The following is a 13,556-nucleotide window of genomic DNA, read 5'->3' as shown; positions in this document are numbered from 1 at the left end:
ACAGTCTCCTCTCCAGCAATCCTATGGGAAGCCCATAAGGCAACTATCAGAGGGAAATTTATTTCCATCGCATCCCACAGGAAAAAAGCCCGCCAAGCGCTAATCAAAGAACTCGCAGAAAGCATAAAAGCAATAGAGCAAGCTCATAAAGCACATCCCTCAAAAAAAATATACAAGTCATTAATAGATGCTAGAACAAAGCTTAGACAAACCCAGCTGGAGGACGTTGAAAAGGCCCTCAAATGGACCAAACAACTATACTATGACAAAGGCAACAAAGCTGACAGACTCTTAGCTAGTAAATTAAGAGGGATACAAAAAAGATCCCAAATAACGGCGATCAAGAGTAAGTCTGGTGAGATTCAATATAGTGAAAGCAAGATTGCAGCGGAATTCACAAGATATTACACAGAACTATACAATTTGAGAGCTAAAAACGGCCGACCTGTACCGATAGCGTCAGAATCTATAACTCAATATTTAAATAAATGCCAACTCCCCTCACTGACGGAGGAGGAAAACACAGTCCTCAATGCTGAGATCTCAAAAGAGGAACTGGAAGAGGCGGTCAAATCACTAAAGCTTACTAAGTCTCCTGGCCCTGACGGTTTCACAAATATTTACTATAAAAGGTTCTTGCCAACCCTATCCACGCATCTACTAAAAATATTCAATTATTTTATGGAAGGGAATCAAATCCCCCCAACAATGTCTCTAGCCAATTTGGCTATAATACATAAGGATGGCAGAGACCCGATGCAATGTGGAAGCTACCGTCCAATCTCCCTCCTCAATAGTGATCTCAAACTATATAGCAAAATTTTGGCAAATAGGCTAAACCCAATATTACCGAGGTTAATTAATATCGACCAAGTAGGATTTGTCGCGGGGAGACAAGCCTCAGACAATACCCGAAAAATAATTAATATCATTGACCATGTTCACCTCACAGGCACCAAAGCACTCCTGTTAAGCCTGGACGCAGAGAAGGCGTTCGATAGAATAAACTGGCAATTTTTGGACCAGACTATGCGCAAATTTGGCTTTAAAGACGCATACTTAGAGGGGGTCCGTAGACTATATCAAAACCCGTCAGCCACAGTGAAACTACCAGGGGGCAATAACCACAGATTCGAGATAACAAATGGGACTCGACAGGGATGCCCTCTATCTCCTCTCCTCTTTGCGCTAACGATAGAACCACTAGCATCAGCAATACGACTCAATACGGACATCCAAGGAATAGAAATTGGAAACAGGCAGCATAAAATCTCCCTATTCGCGGATGATGTCATACTAACCCTTTCCAAACCCCAAATCTCCCTACCCAACCTTCAAAAAGAACTCCGGGATTTTGGAAAAATCTCAGGATACAAAATAAACAATGATAAGTCAGAAGCCCTAAATCTAAGTCTGCCAGAGCCAGAGGTGAAACTCCTCAAACTAAACTTCAATTACCGTTGGAGCTCCTCCTGTATCAAATACTTGGGGGTTAAGATATCGAGGAACTACCAATCCCTATACCAACATAACTATCCGACCTTATTCCATAAAATCAAACAAGATTTAGAAAAATGGGGAGGTTATCAAATATCATGGATGGGGAGAATGGTCTCGGTTAAAATGAACATACTCCCTAGATTACTATACTACTTCCAGACTCTCCCGGTCCACATCCCTGGCTCGGAACTAAAAAATATCCAAAAACTAATCTTCCACTTTATTTGGCAAGGTAAAAAACCTAGAGTCCCTAGAACAGTTCTCTTGGCCTCAAGGGGGAGAGGAGGACTGGGAGTCCCAGACATCACAAAATACTACCTAGCCGCCCAACTGCGACAGGTGGTAGTCTGGAACGCAAACCCAAACCAATATTGTTGGCTGGATATTGAAACACAATATGCCGGAACGCCTTCACTGCCGGCTTGCCTTTGGTCCCTGAGCAAGGAGGACATGCAGAATAGCAAATTTAAACTAGGCCCAATGAGACACACATGGGAGACCTGGACGAAAAGCAAACTCAAGTACAAGCTCACAACACCACAATCTCAACTTATACCGATTCACAAAAATCCGAAATTCCCACCTGGCTGTGAGCCCAGACAATTTGACCAATTTCAAACCAAAAACGTCAAGGTGATTGCCGACCTCTTGAGCTTCGGGGAGTTCCTGAGCTATCAAAACATACAAGCCAAATATGGAATAATAGGACTGAACGTGTTCAAGTATTTACAAATTCGACACTTTATCCAAACAATATCCCCAACATTGAAATTTCCCCCTCTCACAGGTTTCGAGCGGCTCTGCAGAGAAACAGCTCACCAGAAAGGTCTAATAACACAAATATGCGCGGAGCTAGAGAGGGGCACAGAAGCCCCCACACATGACTATATGCTGCATTGGGCAGCAGAATTGGACATAGTTATAGACCGAGAGGACTGGGAAAGTATTTGGGAAAATGCCTCAGGAACTTCTATATGTACCACAATCAGAGAAAATATTTACAAAATAATGTTCCGCTGGTATCTTACCCCAGCCAGACTAAATCAAATCTACCCCCTGGCATCCGATCTATGCTGGAGAGGCTGCGGTCAAAAGGGGGACATGGCCCACATTTGGTGGACATGTCCGGAAATTCAAAAATACTGGGAAACGACACAAAAATTAATAGAGGAGGTCACAGACCTCACAATACCCATTGAACCGCTGACCTACCTGCTGGCCAGGCCACTAGACTATCTGGACCGGCCAACAGGAAAATTAGTCTCCTTTATTCTTACGGCGGCCAGATGTGCGGTGGCTGCCGCCTGGAAGAAAGTGTCTCCCCCCTCCAAACAAACAATAATAAAAAGGGTGCAAGAAGTAATGGACATGGAGAAATTGTCGGCTTTCCTTAAAAGGTCCTCTACCTCATTCACTAATATTTGGGATCCATGGTACACCCACATGGCGCTCCTAAGACGAAACACCCCTTAACAGATCAGAGACCCAATGGACACCAAGATCCAAACCAGAACTGCCAAGAAGCTAGGGAATAAGACCTTTCCCCATTACACCCTCCCCACCCCCCCCCCCCCACCCCACCCCCCCTCTCTTCTCTATCCCCTCTCTGTTTCCATGCTCGCACCGCCCCGTTGGACCACATATGGTCAAGGAGACGTTGAGCCTTTCCTCTTTTCTTCCCAGTTAAGAAAAAAAAAATGTGTATTAGGCGGGCTTACTGTTTGTATTATCTATACCCTGTAATGTCATATCTGCCTAATAAAAAAAATTGAAACAAAAAAACAAAAATACGAAGTTTGAGCCACCAAAGAAAGCACTAGCCAAACCTACAGCTGACCAACAGGCAACAAACAGAGGTAGGAGTGCAGAATCCTTAGCTGAAGAAGCTGAACTGGTGTCTCCGTGGTGTGGAGAAGCTGCAGAAAGACCGCTTCAAGAGCAGAAAACTCCAAGGGCTAGTCCTAACTGCTCTACAACTGTTGCCATACACTTTGTCTACAAAAAGAGGAGTGCCCGACGCAACAGAAATCTCAAGACCGCGCAAGCAATAAGAAGACTTTACGTGGAAAAAGTCCTCGAGCGACTGAGGAGTGCTGATCTCAAGCACCTTCGGGAGGAGACAAAAATAAACTGGAGAAAGGGCTCCAATCCCAGCGTGACAGAAGGTTCTCTTCCTCCATGCACTCTCATTCAAGTCACAGAAAGATCTCGAATGAGAGTGGAAGGATGGGCTTTGGCCGTGGTAAGCCCGAGCTTCCCACAAACAGGGGAGGTATGTAACAGGGGACTTATCCCTGTTCAGTAATGTGCCTTTAATCTAGCAGTGTGGTGGTTAACTTCTGGTAGTTAATTACTAAACACCACCTGCCTGATTGAGATGGCTTACAAAAGCCTGTCTGTTCAAACAGGAAGTGAGAACTCTTTAGCTGACACCTGAGCTGAACTTGGAGACACACTTGTTTTGAGCTCTGCCAAAGTTAGCAGAGCTGCTTTCAAGACACAAGGCCCAAATAAGACTTCTAAACCTGGATGCTGATTTTCTGTGCACGCTCAGTGCGGTTCCAGGAGAGCAGAGAAGCTTACTCTACAGCTGATAAACAAATAAGACTTTCATGATTAAGAGACTGCTTATACTGTATCTGCTTATTTTCATGCTATGTTTGGGGCTGGGAAGAAATGCTTGACTAGGGAGATGTGAATTGGTTGCATAGTGTTTTCACTAGAATTACTTCCAAGTGAATGGAAGCTTTGTTCCCCCCCCTGTGTTTGGATAATTTTCCTGATGAAGAGGAACAGGCACAATAAAGCCTATTATAATTTCACGTTATAAAGCCTCCTAATTGCGTACCTCTGTGAACGTCCGTCCACAGAGATACATATGTGTCTCTCTCTAGTCACATTTGATAAGTAGTATTGTATCCTTACTGTGGCAATTTTCTCAGTGCGGTTTGTTTATTTACATCTTATTCTTACATGGGAAGGATGTTGATCCAGGGATTAATCCAATTGCCAATTCTTGGAGTCAGGAAGGAATTAAATTTTCCCCTTAGTGGGGTTTTTTGTTTGCCTTCCTCTGGATCAATAAGTAAGTATAGATATAGAATAAAGTATCTGTTGTCTAAATTTAGCATAGGTTGAACTTGATGGATGTACGTCTTTTTTCAACCTCCTCTACTATGTAACTATGTACAGTTGGGTCCGGAAATAATTGGACACTGACACCATTTTCATAATTTTGGCTCTGTACGCTAGCTACCACAATGGATTTTAAATTAAACAACTTTAAATGAACTTTCAGCTTTAATTCAAGGGGTTGAACAAAAATATCGTATGAAACGTTTAGGAATTGTAACCATTTTCATTCACAGTCCCCTTATTTCAGGGGCTCAAATGTAATTGGACAAATTAACACAATCATAAATAAAATGTTCATTTTTAATACTTTGTTGAGAATCCTTTGCATGCAAAACTTTTCTCACCGATTTCTCCATTTCTCCTTTTCCTTTCTCTGACCATCACCTCATCTCATTTTCTCTCTCTCGCTTCTCTCCCTCTCCATCTCAATCTCCATCTAGCCCTCGTTTTTGCAGAAACCTGCGCTCTATTAACCTACCAGCTTTTGATTCCACTTTACACTCCTCCCTCTCCTCTCTCAGTTCTGCCTCGGATCCTGACAACCTGGTCAGGAACTACAACTCTGCTTTATCCTCCTGTCTTGATCTACATGCTTCTCTTTCTCTCTGTCGCACCCGCCCTTCTAACCCCAGGCCCTGGCTAAATTCCCACACACGCATGCTGCGTTCCTCCACTCGCTCCTCTGAACGTCTCTGGAGGAAGTCTCATACGCTCGCAGACTTCCTTCACTACAAATGTATGCTGTCCTGTTTCAAATCTGCCCTCTCTCAGGCTAAACAAACCTACTTTTCATCACTAATCAACACGCACAAGTCTAACCCACGCCGACTCTTTTCTGTCTTGACTCTCTATTCAGACCACCCTCGGCTGCCTCCTCTTCTTCCTCCATCTCACCTCAGGACTTTGCTGACTTTTTTAAGGAAAAGGTGGAATCCATACGTCAGAACATCCCATCTGTTGCCTCCTCCCATCCCACAATGCTTCCCAACTCTCCTCCTGTCTTTCTTGACTCTTTTTCTGCTACAGTGGTGGCCAAGCTGACTCTAAAGCGACCGCCACCGCGGTTAAAAAAAAAAAACGCGGGCGCCGTGCGGCCGTCTCCTGACGAAAACCGGGCAGGTTCGCGGCCGCTTTCCCGCGCCTCGGGCGCTTTCAATAGAAAGCGCCATAGCGCTTATCTATTGAAGCGCGGGAACGTACCCGCAACTTTCCGCAACCTGCCCGTTGAGATCCCGGCCAGCTCCCGTCTTTTGTTAGGCTCGGCCGGGACAGTATCTCAGAGGAGGATGTGTCACTACTGATCTCCTCTTCTCCCTCTACCACCTGCCCTCTTGATCCCATTCCTTCCCATCTCCTAAAACCTCTTGCTTCTTCTATAATCCCTATGCTCACACAGATTTTTAACTCTTCCCTCTACTCTGGTACCTTTCCATCCTCCATGAAGCATGCAACCGTTATACCATTACTCAAAAACAGCAAGCTTGACTCCAAACTCCTTGAACGTCTTGTACTCTCTCGATTGCTACACTTTCTCAACACCTATTCTCTTCTAGACTCTCTACAATCAGGCTTCCGCACTGCTCACTCAACTGAAACAGCACTCACTAAAATAACCGATGACATTCATGCTTCCAAAGACAGAAGTCATTACACTCTGCTCATATTACTCGACCTCTCTGCAGCATTTGACACAGTGGACCACCCTCTTCTCCTCCACATTCTCCATACTTTTGGTATTCGTAACAAAGCTCTATCCTGGATCTCCTCTTACCTCTCCCATCGTACTTTCAGTGTCTCTTTTGCTAACACCTCCTCTATCGATCTCTCTGTGGGGGTACCCCAGGGCTCTGTCCTGGGACCCCTTCTCTTTTCTCTTTACACACTCTCTCTAGGTGACCTAATCACATCTTTTGGGTTTAAATATCACCTCTATGCTGACGACACACAAATTTACATTTCAACCCCTGACCTTACACCTGCTATACAGACCAAAGTTTCTGAATGTCTCTCTGGAATATCATCCTGGATGGCCATCCGCAGACTGAAACTTAACATGACAAAAACAGAGCTCCTTATACTTCCTCCCAAAGCTTGCCTTACTACCTCCTTCCACATTACTGTTGAAAATACGATCATTCACCCAGTAGCCCAAGAACGCTGCCTAGGGCCACACTCTATTCCTCTCTCACATTCGCCTCTCACATTCAAAACATTTCTAAAACTTGTCGCTTTTTCCTCCGCAATATCACAAAGATACGCCCTTTCCTCTGTTACTCGACTGCTAAAACTGTCTCCGCGTCTCCCCTCCTGAAATCCCTCTCCTGGCTTCTGATCAAATCCCGCATCTCTCACTCAATTCTCCTCCTCACTTTTAAAACTTTACACTCTTCTGCCCCGCCTTACATCTCAGCCTTAATTTCTCGCTATGCACCATCCCGACGCTTGCATTCTTCTCAAGGATGTCTTCTTTCTACCCCCTTTGTATCTAAAGCCCTCTCCCGCCTTAAACCTTTCTCACTGACTGCCCCGCACCTCTGGAATGCCCTTCCCCTCAATACCCGACTAGCACCCTCTCTATTCACCTTAAGACACATTTGCTTAAAGAAGCATATGAATAGCACTGTGGATAATCCTCGACACATGATACATAAAGCTTGGCCCCCTGCAGACGCACTTACTGGAGTACCCTCCTACTGTCTCTGTATGTTCTCCCTACCTACCAATTAGATTGTTAGCACCTCGGAGTAGAGACTCCTCTTCCTTAATGTTACTTTTATGTCTGAAGCACTTATTCCCATGACCTGTTATTTATATATTATTTGTTATTTATATGATTACAACACGTATTACTACTGTGAAGCGCTATGTACTTTTTTGGCGCTATATAAAAAAAGATATACAATACATGCAATGACTGCTTGAAGTCTGGAACGCATGGACATCACCAAACGCTGGATTTCCTTCTTTGTGATGCTTTGCCAGGCCTTTACTGCAGCTGTCTTCAGTTGTTGTTTGTTTGTGGGTCTTTCTGCCGTACGTTTTGTCTTCAGCACGTGAAATGCATGCTCGATCGGGTTGAGATCAGGTGATTGACTCGGCCATTGCAGAATATTCCACTTCTTTGCCTTAAAAAACTCCTGGGTTGCTTTCGCAGTATGTTTTGGGTCATTGTCCATCTGTAAAATGAAGCGCCGTCCAATCAACTTCGCTGAATCTGAGCAGACAATATATCCCTATACCCTTCAGAATTAATCCGGCTGCTTCTGTCTTCTGTCACATCATCAAGAAACACTAGTGACCCAGTGCCACTGGAAGCCATGCATGCCCATGCCATCACACTGCCTCCACCGTGTTTTACAGATGATGTGGTATTCTTCGGATAATGAGCCGTTCCAAGCCTTCTTCATACTTTTTTCTTCCCATCATTCTGGCACAGGTTGATCTTGGTTTCATCTGTCCAAAGAATGCTGTTCCAGAACTGGGCTGGCTTTTTTAGATATTTTTTGGCAGTCTAATCTGGGCTTTCTATTCTTGAGGTTTATGAATGGTTTGCACCTTGTGGTGAACCCTCTGTATTTGCTCTCGTGTAGTCTTCTCCTTATGGTAGACTTGGATAATGGTATGCCTACCTCCTGGAGAGTGTTCTTCACTTGGCTGGATGTTGTGAAGGGGTTTTTCTTTACCATGGAAAGGATCCTACGATCATCCCCCACTGTTGTCTTCCGTGGACGTCCAGGCCTTTTTGTGTTGCAGATCTCACCAGTGTGTTTTTTTTTTTTTCTCCGAATGTACCAAACTGTTGATTTGGCCACTCCTAATGTTCCTGCTATCTCTCTGATGGATTTTCTTTTTTTTTTTTTGCAGCCTACGGATGCCCTGTTTCACTTGCATTGAGAGCTCCTTTGACCGCATGTTGTGGGTTCATAGCAACAGCTTCCAAATGTGAATTCCACACCTGGAATCAACTCCAGACCTTTTACCTGCTTAATTGATGATGAAATAACGAAGGAATAGCCCACACCTATCCATGAAACAACTTTTGAGTCAATTGTCCAATTACTTTTGGTCCCTTGAAAAAGAGGGGGCTACATATTAAAGAGATGTAATTCCTAGACCCTTCCTCCAATTTGGATGTGAATACCCTCAATTAAAAGCTGATATACTGCACTTTAAGCCCATATTCATTATTTAACTGTAACTTGAATTTATTTTCGAACACCGACAAAATAATAAAACTTGTATCAGTGTCCAATTATTTCCGGACCTAACTGTATATTCCCCTTATCAAGATTCAAATTGTTCTTTGCCTAGGTAGTTGTTTACATTTATTATATGTATATTATTACATTATTATATTATTTGGTGTTACAGTTTATTTAATTTAAATAATTTTATTCTCTCCACATCCTATCCATTTTTAAATTTGATGCTTTTTCATTACATTTTTATTGTCCTTATGAGTCTATTTAAGTTTATTGTTATTGTATTCTTTATTGTGTCCTTTTGCTGGATTTCTCCCCCACAGTTATACTGCCTTCTTTCCGTGGTTACATTTCCCCCGGACTGTTTTGTTCCCATGGTACGTTTCTACCTGGGATACAGGTAGGCAGTGTTTCCAGATGGGAGTGCCTACAATGTGACACTCTCTAGACCAGTGATTCCAGGGGCTCCTTGAAGCAGTCTCAGGGGTTTCTCCTATTGACCACAGCCCCCCTCCCCCTGGGGGTGGAGTTTTTTGGTATGTATTTTGTAGGGTGGATTGAGTGAGAGTGGGGTAATTAACGGAAGGTAGGAGTGAGAGTAAGCGAGTGAGAGGGGGGGCAGGAGTGAGTAAGGAAAAGAGTGAGACGCAGGCGATAAATACATGCGAGGCGTAAGGGTGGGAGAGTGACTGAGTGAGACGGATGGGAAGAGAAATACATCGGTAGAGGGTGAGAAATAGAGGTGTCTTGTGAGGTGTGAAATTTTGTGATTTACCCCAATCGAACCTATTGTGTCAGCCAGATAGGGGTTCCCCGAGATTTTTCGAAATACTTCAAGGGTTCCTTCAAATAAAAAAAGTTGGGATACACTGCTCTATATAGTGTTTCCGACGGGTGTGCCTATAACGTGACACTCTCTAGCCTCAGGAAACCACTCTTTGATAAAGCGCCCACGGCGAGAAACGCGTTGGAGGTTTCTCTTTTAACTTAGGCTGTGTGTCTCAGTAACTCTCTTTTATTTTTTCTACTTTTGCCTCCAGTTCTTCTTTTCTGCAGTGCTCATTTTTTTTTTTTTTGAATGTGAGAGGAGAAGGAAAGAGAGGAGTCAAATATTACACCAAGGCCGCGTGCTTGGGAAATTATATGAATAGTATTTGTGACTGACAAAATATTACACAAAATGGAGCAGTTTAGTTTATGTGGGTCTTATGGCAGAAGATTACATGGGCAGTGTAGTCACTGCATCACTTAGATTGTAAGCTCTCCAGGGCAGGGATTTCCGTTCCTATTGTCTGATTGTGTTTGTTGCACTTATTGTATTATAATTCCCTGTACTGTATTGTTTCTGCTGTAAAGCGCAGAGTACACTTTGGTCCTTATATAAATAAAGACATACATACATGGGCATCTACAGTATCTTTACACTATACAGTAGGTTGCTGTCTGGTTTAGTTGATATTATTAACGCACTAATATGATAGACCAGGAGTTCCTTAACTTTACTTCTCATGGACATTTTAATGTTAATTATTTGGAGGATGTACATGTATCCTTAAATAATGCATACAGTAATAAATACAAGTTATATATGTATCAATGATTTCACTGTGAGAGCTGCTACAAATACATTTCAGGTCTTCGGGAACCACCACAGTCATTAGGGGTCACTGGATGTCCATGTGCAACAATTTTAAAACCCTGGGTGAAGAGAATATTTTGTTAATTAAGTATTGGTGAAATAAATTCTTCAGTGTTTTGGATTTGTAATTTGCGTTCAGTAATTTGATTTACTGATTGAAAACATTTGTTCTGTCTTTTTTGTTTACTTCTGTTAGAGAACGGCCTGAATGAGGAACAGAACTTGAGCTCTGATACATCCAGAAGCTGTCTGACTCCTCGCCGCCCAGAAGTGCCAAAAAACAATGATTCCTGCCACATTTTAGACACATACAAGGAACCAGTGCCACATGATGGTGACTTTACAGACCTTGTACAGCACACAGCAGAGATGGACTCTAAATATGGGTCCAGCAAAAGGTATGGGAGAGATTTAAGAAGCCGTGGTGCCCAGCCTTTTCTCTGTTGTCAGTGTGGCAAAAGCTTCTCACTGGACAGGGACCTGCTCACACACCATTGTGTCCCCACTAGGGAGCAAACCTTTACATGTACAGATGGTGGGAGCAGTTTCTCACTGAAGGGGAAACTTCTTTCACACCAGATGATTCAGACAGCAGTGACTCCTTATACTTGTACAGTGTGTGGGAAACAGTTAGGTACTAAGAGGACCCTCCTCATTCACCAGAGGGTTCATACAGGGGAGAAACCATTCACATGTACAGAGTGTAGTAAAAGCTTTTGTACAAAGGTAAAGCTCCTCAACCATGAGCGGATTCATACAGGTGAGAAACCATTCCCATGTTCAGAGTGTGGGAAACAATTCAGTACTAAGGGCCACCTCCTCAGACACACGATGAATCATACAGGGGAGAAACCATTCACATGTGCAGAGTGTAGTAAAAGCTTTTCTCAGAAGACAGATCTCCTCATCCATGAGCGGATTCATACAGGGGAGAAACCGTTCACATGTTCAGAGTGTGGGAAACAATTCAGTACTAAGGGCCACCTCCTCAAACACACGATGACTCATACAGGAGAAAAACCATTCACATGTACAGAGTGTGGGAAACAATTCAGTACTAAGGGCCACCTCCGCATACACCAGATGACTCATACAGGGGAGAAACCATTCATATGTGCAAAGTGTAGTAAAAGCTTTTCTCGGAAGAGAGAGCTCCTCATCCATGAGTGGATTCATACAGGGGAGAAACCGTTCACATGTTCAGAGTGTGGGAAACAATTCAGTACTAAGAGAACCCTCCTCAGACACCAGATGACTCATACAGGGGAGAAACCATTCACATGTACAGAGTGTGGGAAACAATTCACAGTTAAGAGCAGTCTCCTCATACACCAGATGACTCATACAGGGGAGAAACCATTCACATGTGCAGAGTGTGGGAAACAATTCAGTTTTAAGAAAAGCCTCCTCTGTCACCAGTTGACTCATACTGGAGAGAAATTATTCACATGTACAGAGTGTGGGAAACAATTCAGTACTAAGAGCCACAGCCTCAGACACCAGATGACTCATACAGGGGAGAAACCATTCACATGTACAGAGTGTGGGAAACAATTCACAGTTAAGAGCAGTCTCCTCAGACACCAGATGACTCATACAGGGGAGAAACCCTTCACATGTACATAGTGTGGAGAAAGCTTTTCACAGAGGATCAGCCTCTTTACACACATGAGGATTCATACTTGAGATAAAATATGTGATTGTTCAAAGTAGGGTTGGGCAATATACCAGTAGCATAGTAATACTGGTGCCACCATCCATGTCACCCTGGTGTGCACGCACCCCTCCCAGAAGAGAGGAGAAGCCCTAAATCCCTCCCCGTTGCCGCGCGCATAGCGGGATGTGCACAGGAGTCCCGGGTGAACGCGCTTGCGCAGTAGCAACCCGTGGGCTCCCGGTGATCCCCGCAGTGAGCGCGGCCCGAGGGAGGGGGAGGGACAAAGAGAAAGGAAGAGAAGAGAGGAGAAAGAGAAAAGAAGAAAGGAAAGGAGGGGAGGAAGGAGGGAAAGAAAAAGAATAGGACAAAAAATGAGGGGGCGCATAAGCACCCGCATGAAAAACATCACCGGACCAATCGGAAGGATCCCTTACAGTACCAGTAAGTAAATTACAATAAACTTTATTAAGAAAATACATAATGACGAACACACTTACACAACAGTAATTCCTGTCTCTGATATATGAAAGAAATCATAATATCAAAGAGGGAATAATCTGTATATAAAAACATAACTTTAAGTATGTATACTATAATGCCTAGAACCAAATACCTAGTTCACAGCACATTCATGCAGGACATGCTGGGAAAGATCAATATAGGATTTTAGTAAATAAATGATCACGTACATATCCAATTGCATGAATGTGAGGAAAAAACAAATACCACCGTGACATGGCTTAGATGCAGATGGTAAATAATACATATATATACACATGTATAAATTTGTTTTATTGTATTTAATCTACTCGATTGAATGTTTAAAAAAATATCAATAAACTGAGTAATACAAACCATAAGTCCAAGGGTACTGTTTTAAGGATATACCATAAGGTAAGTATAAATGCCCATTTTCAAATTTGTCTTTCAGAATATTTAGAATCATTTATTGATCCTTTTTCTCTTTTTCTTTTTGCTATACTGACAAATTATCATGAACTCTCTAATTTTGACATTATGAAGTTTTTGATTAAGGAAACGGATATGGTGAAATAACAAAAATGTACACGGTTACCACAACATAATTGAGGAAGGAAAGGGAAGAGAAATTCGGTAATCACTGGGCAGGGAAATATTGGATTGGTTGATCCTATATCTAAATATAAATCAATGTGTACTCACAAGGTGAAGCAGAGAGTACCCATATAAATATGTATAGGATCACAAATTCCCACACGTGCATGCTGCGTTCCTCCACTCGCTCTGAACGCCTCTGGAGGAAATCTCACTCTCGCTGACTTCCTTCACTACAAATTTATGCTATCCTGTTTCAACTCTGCCCTCTCACAAGCTAAACAAGCCTACTTTTCTTCACTAATTAACATGCACAATTCTAACCCATACCGACTGTTCCCTGTCTTTG

General features: G+C 43.1%; 1 protein-coding gene across 1 annotated transcript in view; it reads left to right on the top strand.

The window, feature by feature from the left end:
- Positions 1–12,987, top strand: part of LOC142484862 (uncharacterized) — a 55,643-nt gene extending 42,656 nt beyond the window's left edge. The window contains exon 6 of the mRNA XM_075584093.1: positions 10,673–12,987. Coding sequence (XP_075440208.1) covers positions 10,673–12,102 — 1,430 coding nt within the window. The 3' untranslated portion in view covers positions 12,103–12,987. The remainder of the gene's footprint in view (positions 1–10,672) is intronic.
- Positions 12,988–13,556: the final 569 nt, after the last annotated feature.

Source organism: Ascaphus truei, unplaced genomic scaffold (assembly GCF_040206685.1).
Source record: "Ascaphus truei isolate aAscTru1 unplaced genomic scaffold, aAscTru1.hap1 HAP1_SCAFFOLD_446, whole genome shotgun sequence".
NCBI lineage: Eukaryota > Metazoa > Chordata > Amphibia > Anura > Ascaphidae > Ascaphus > Ascaphus truei.
This window is presented reverse-complemented; position numbering and strand designations above follow the sequence as displayed.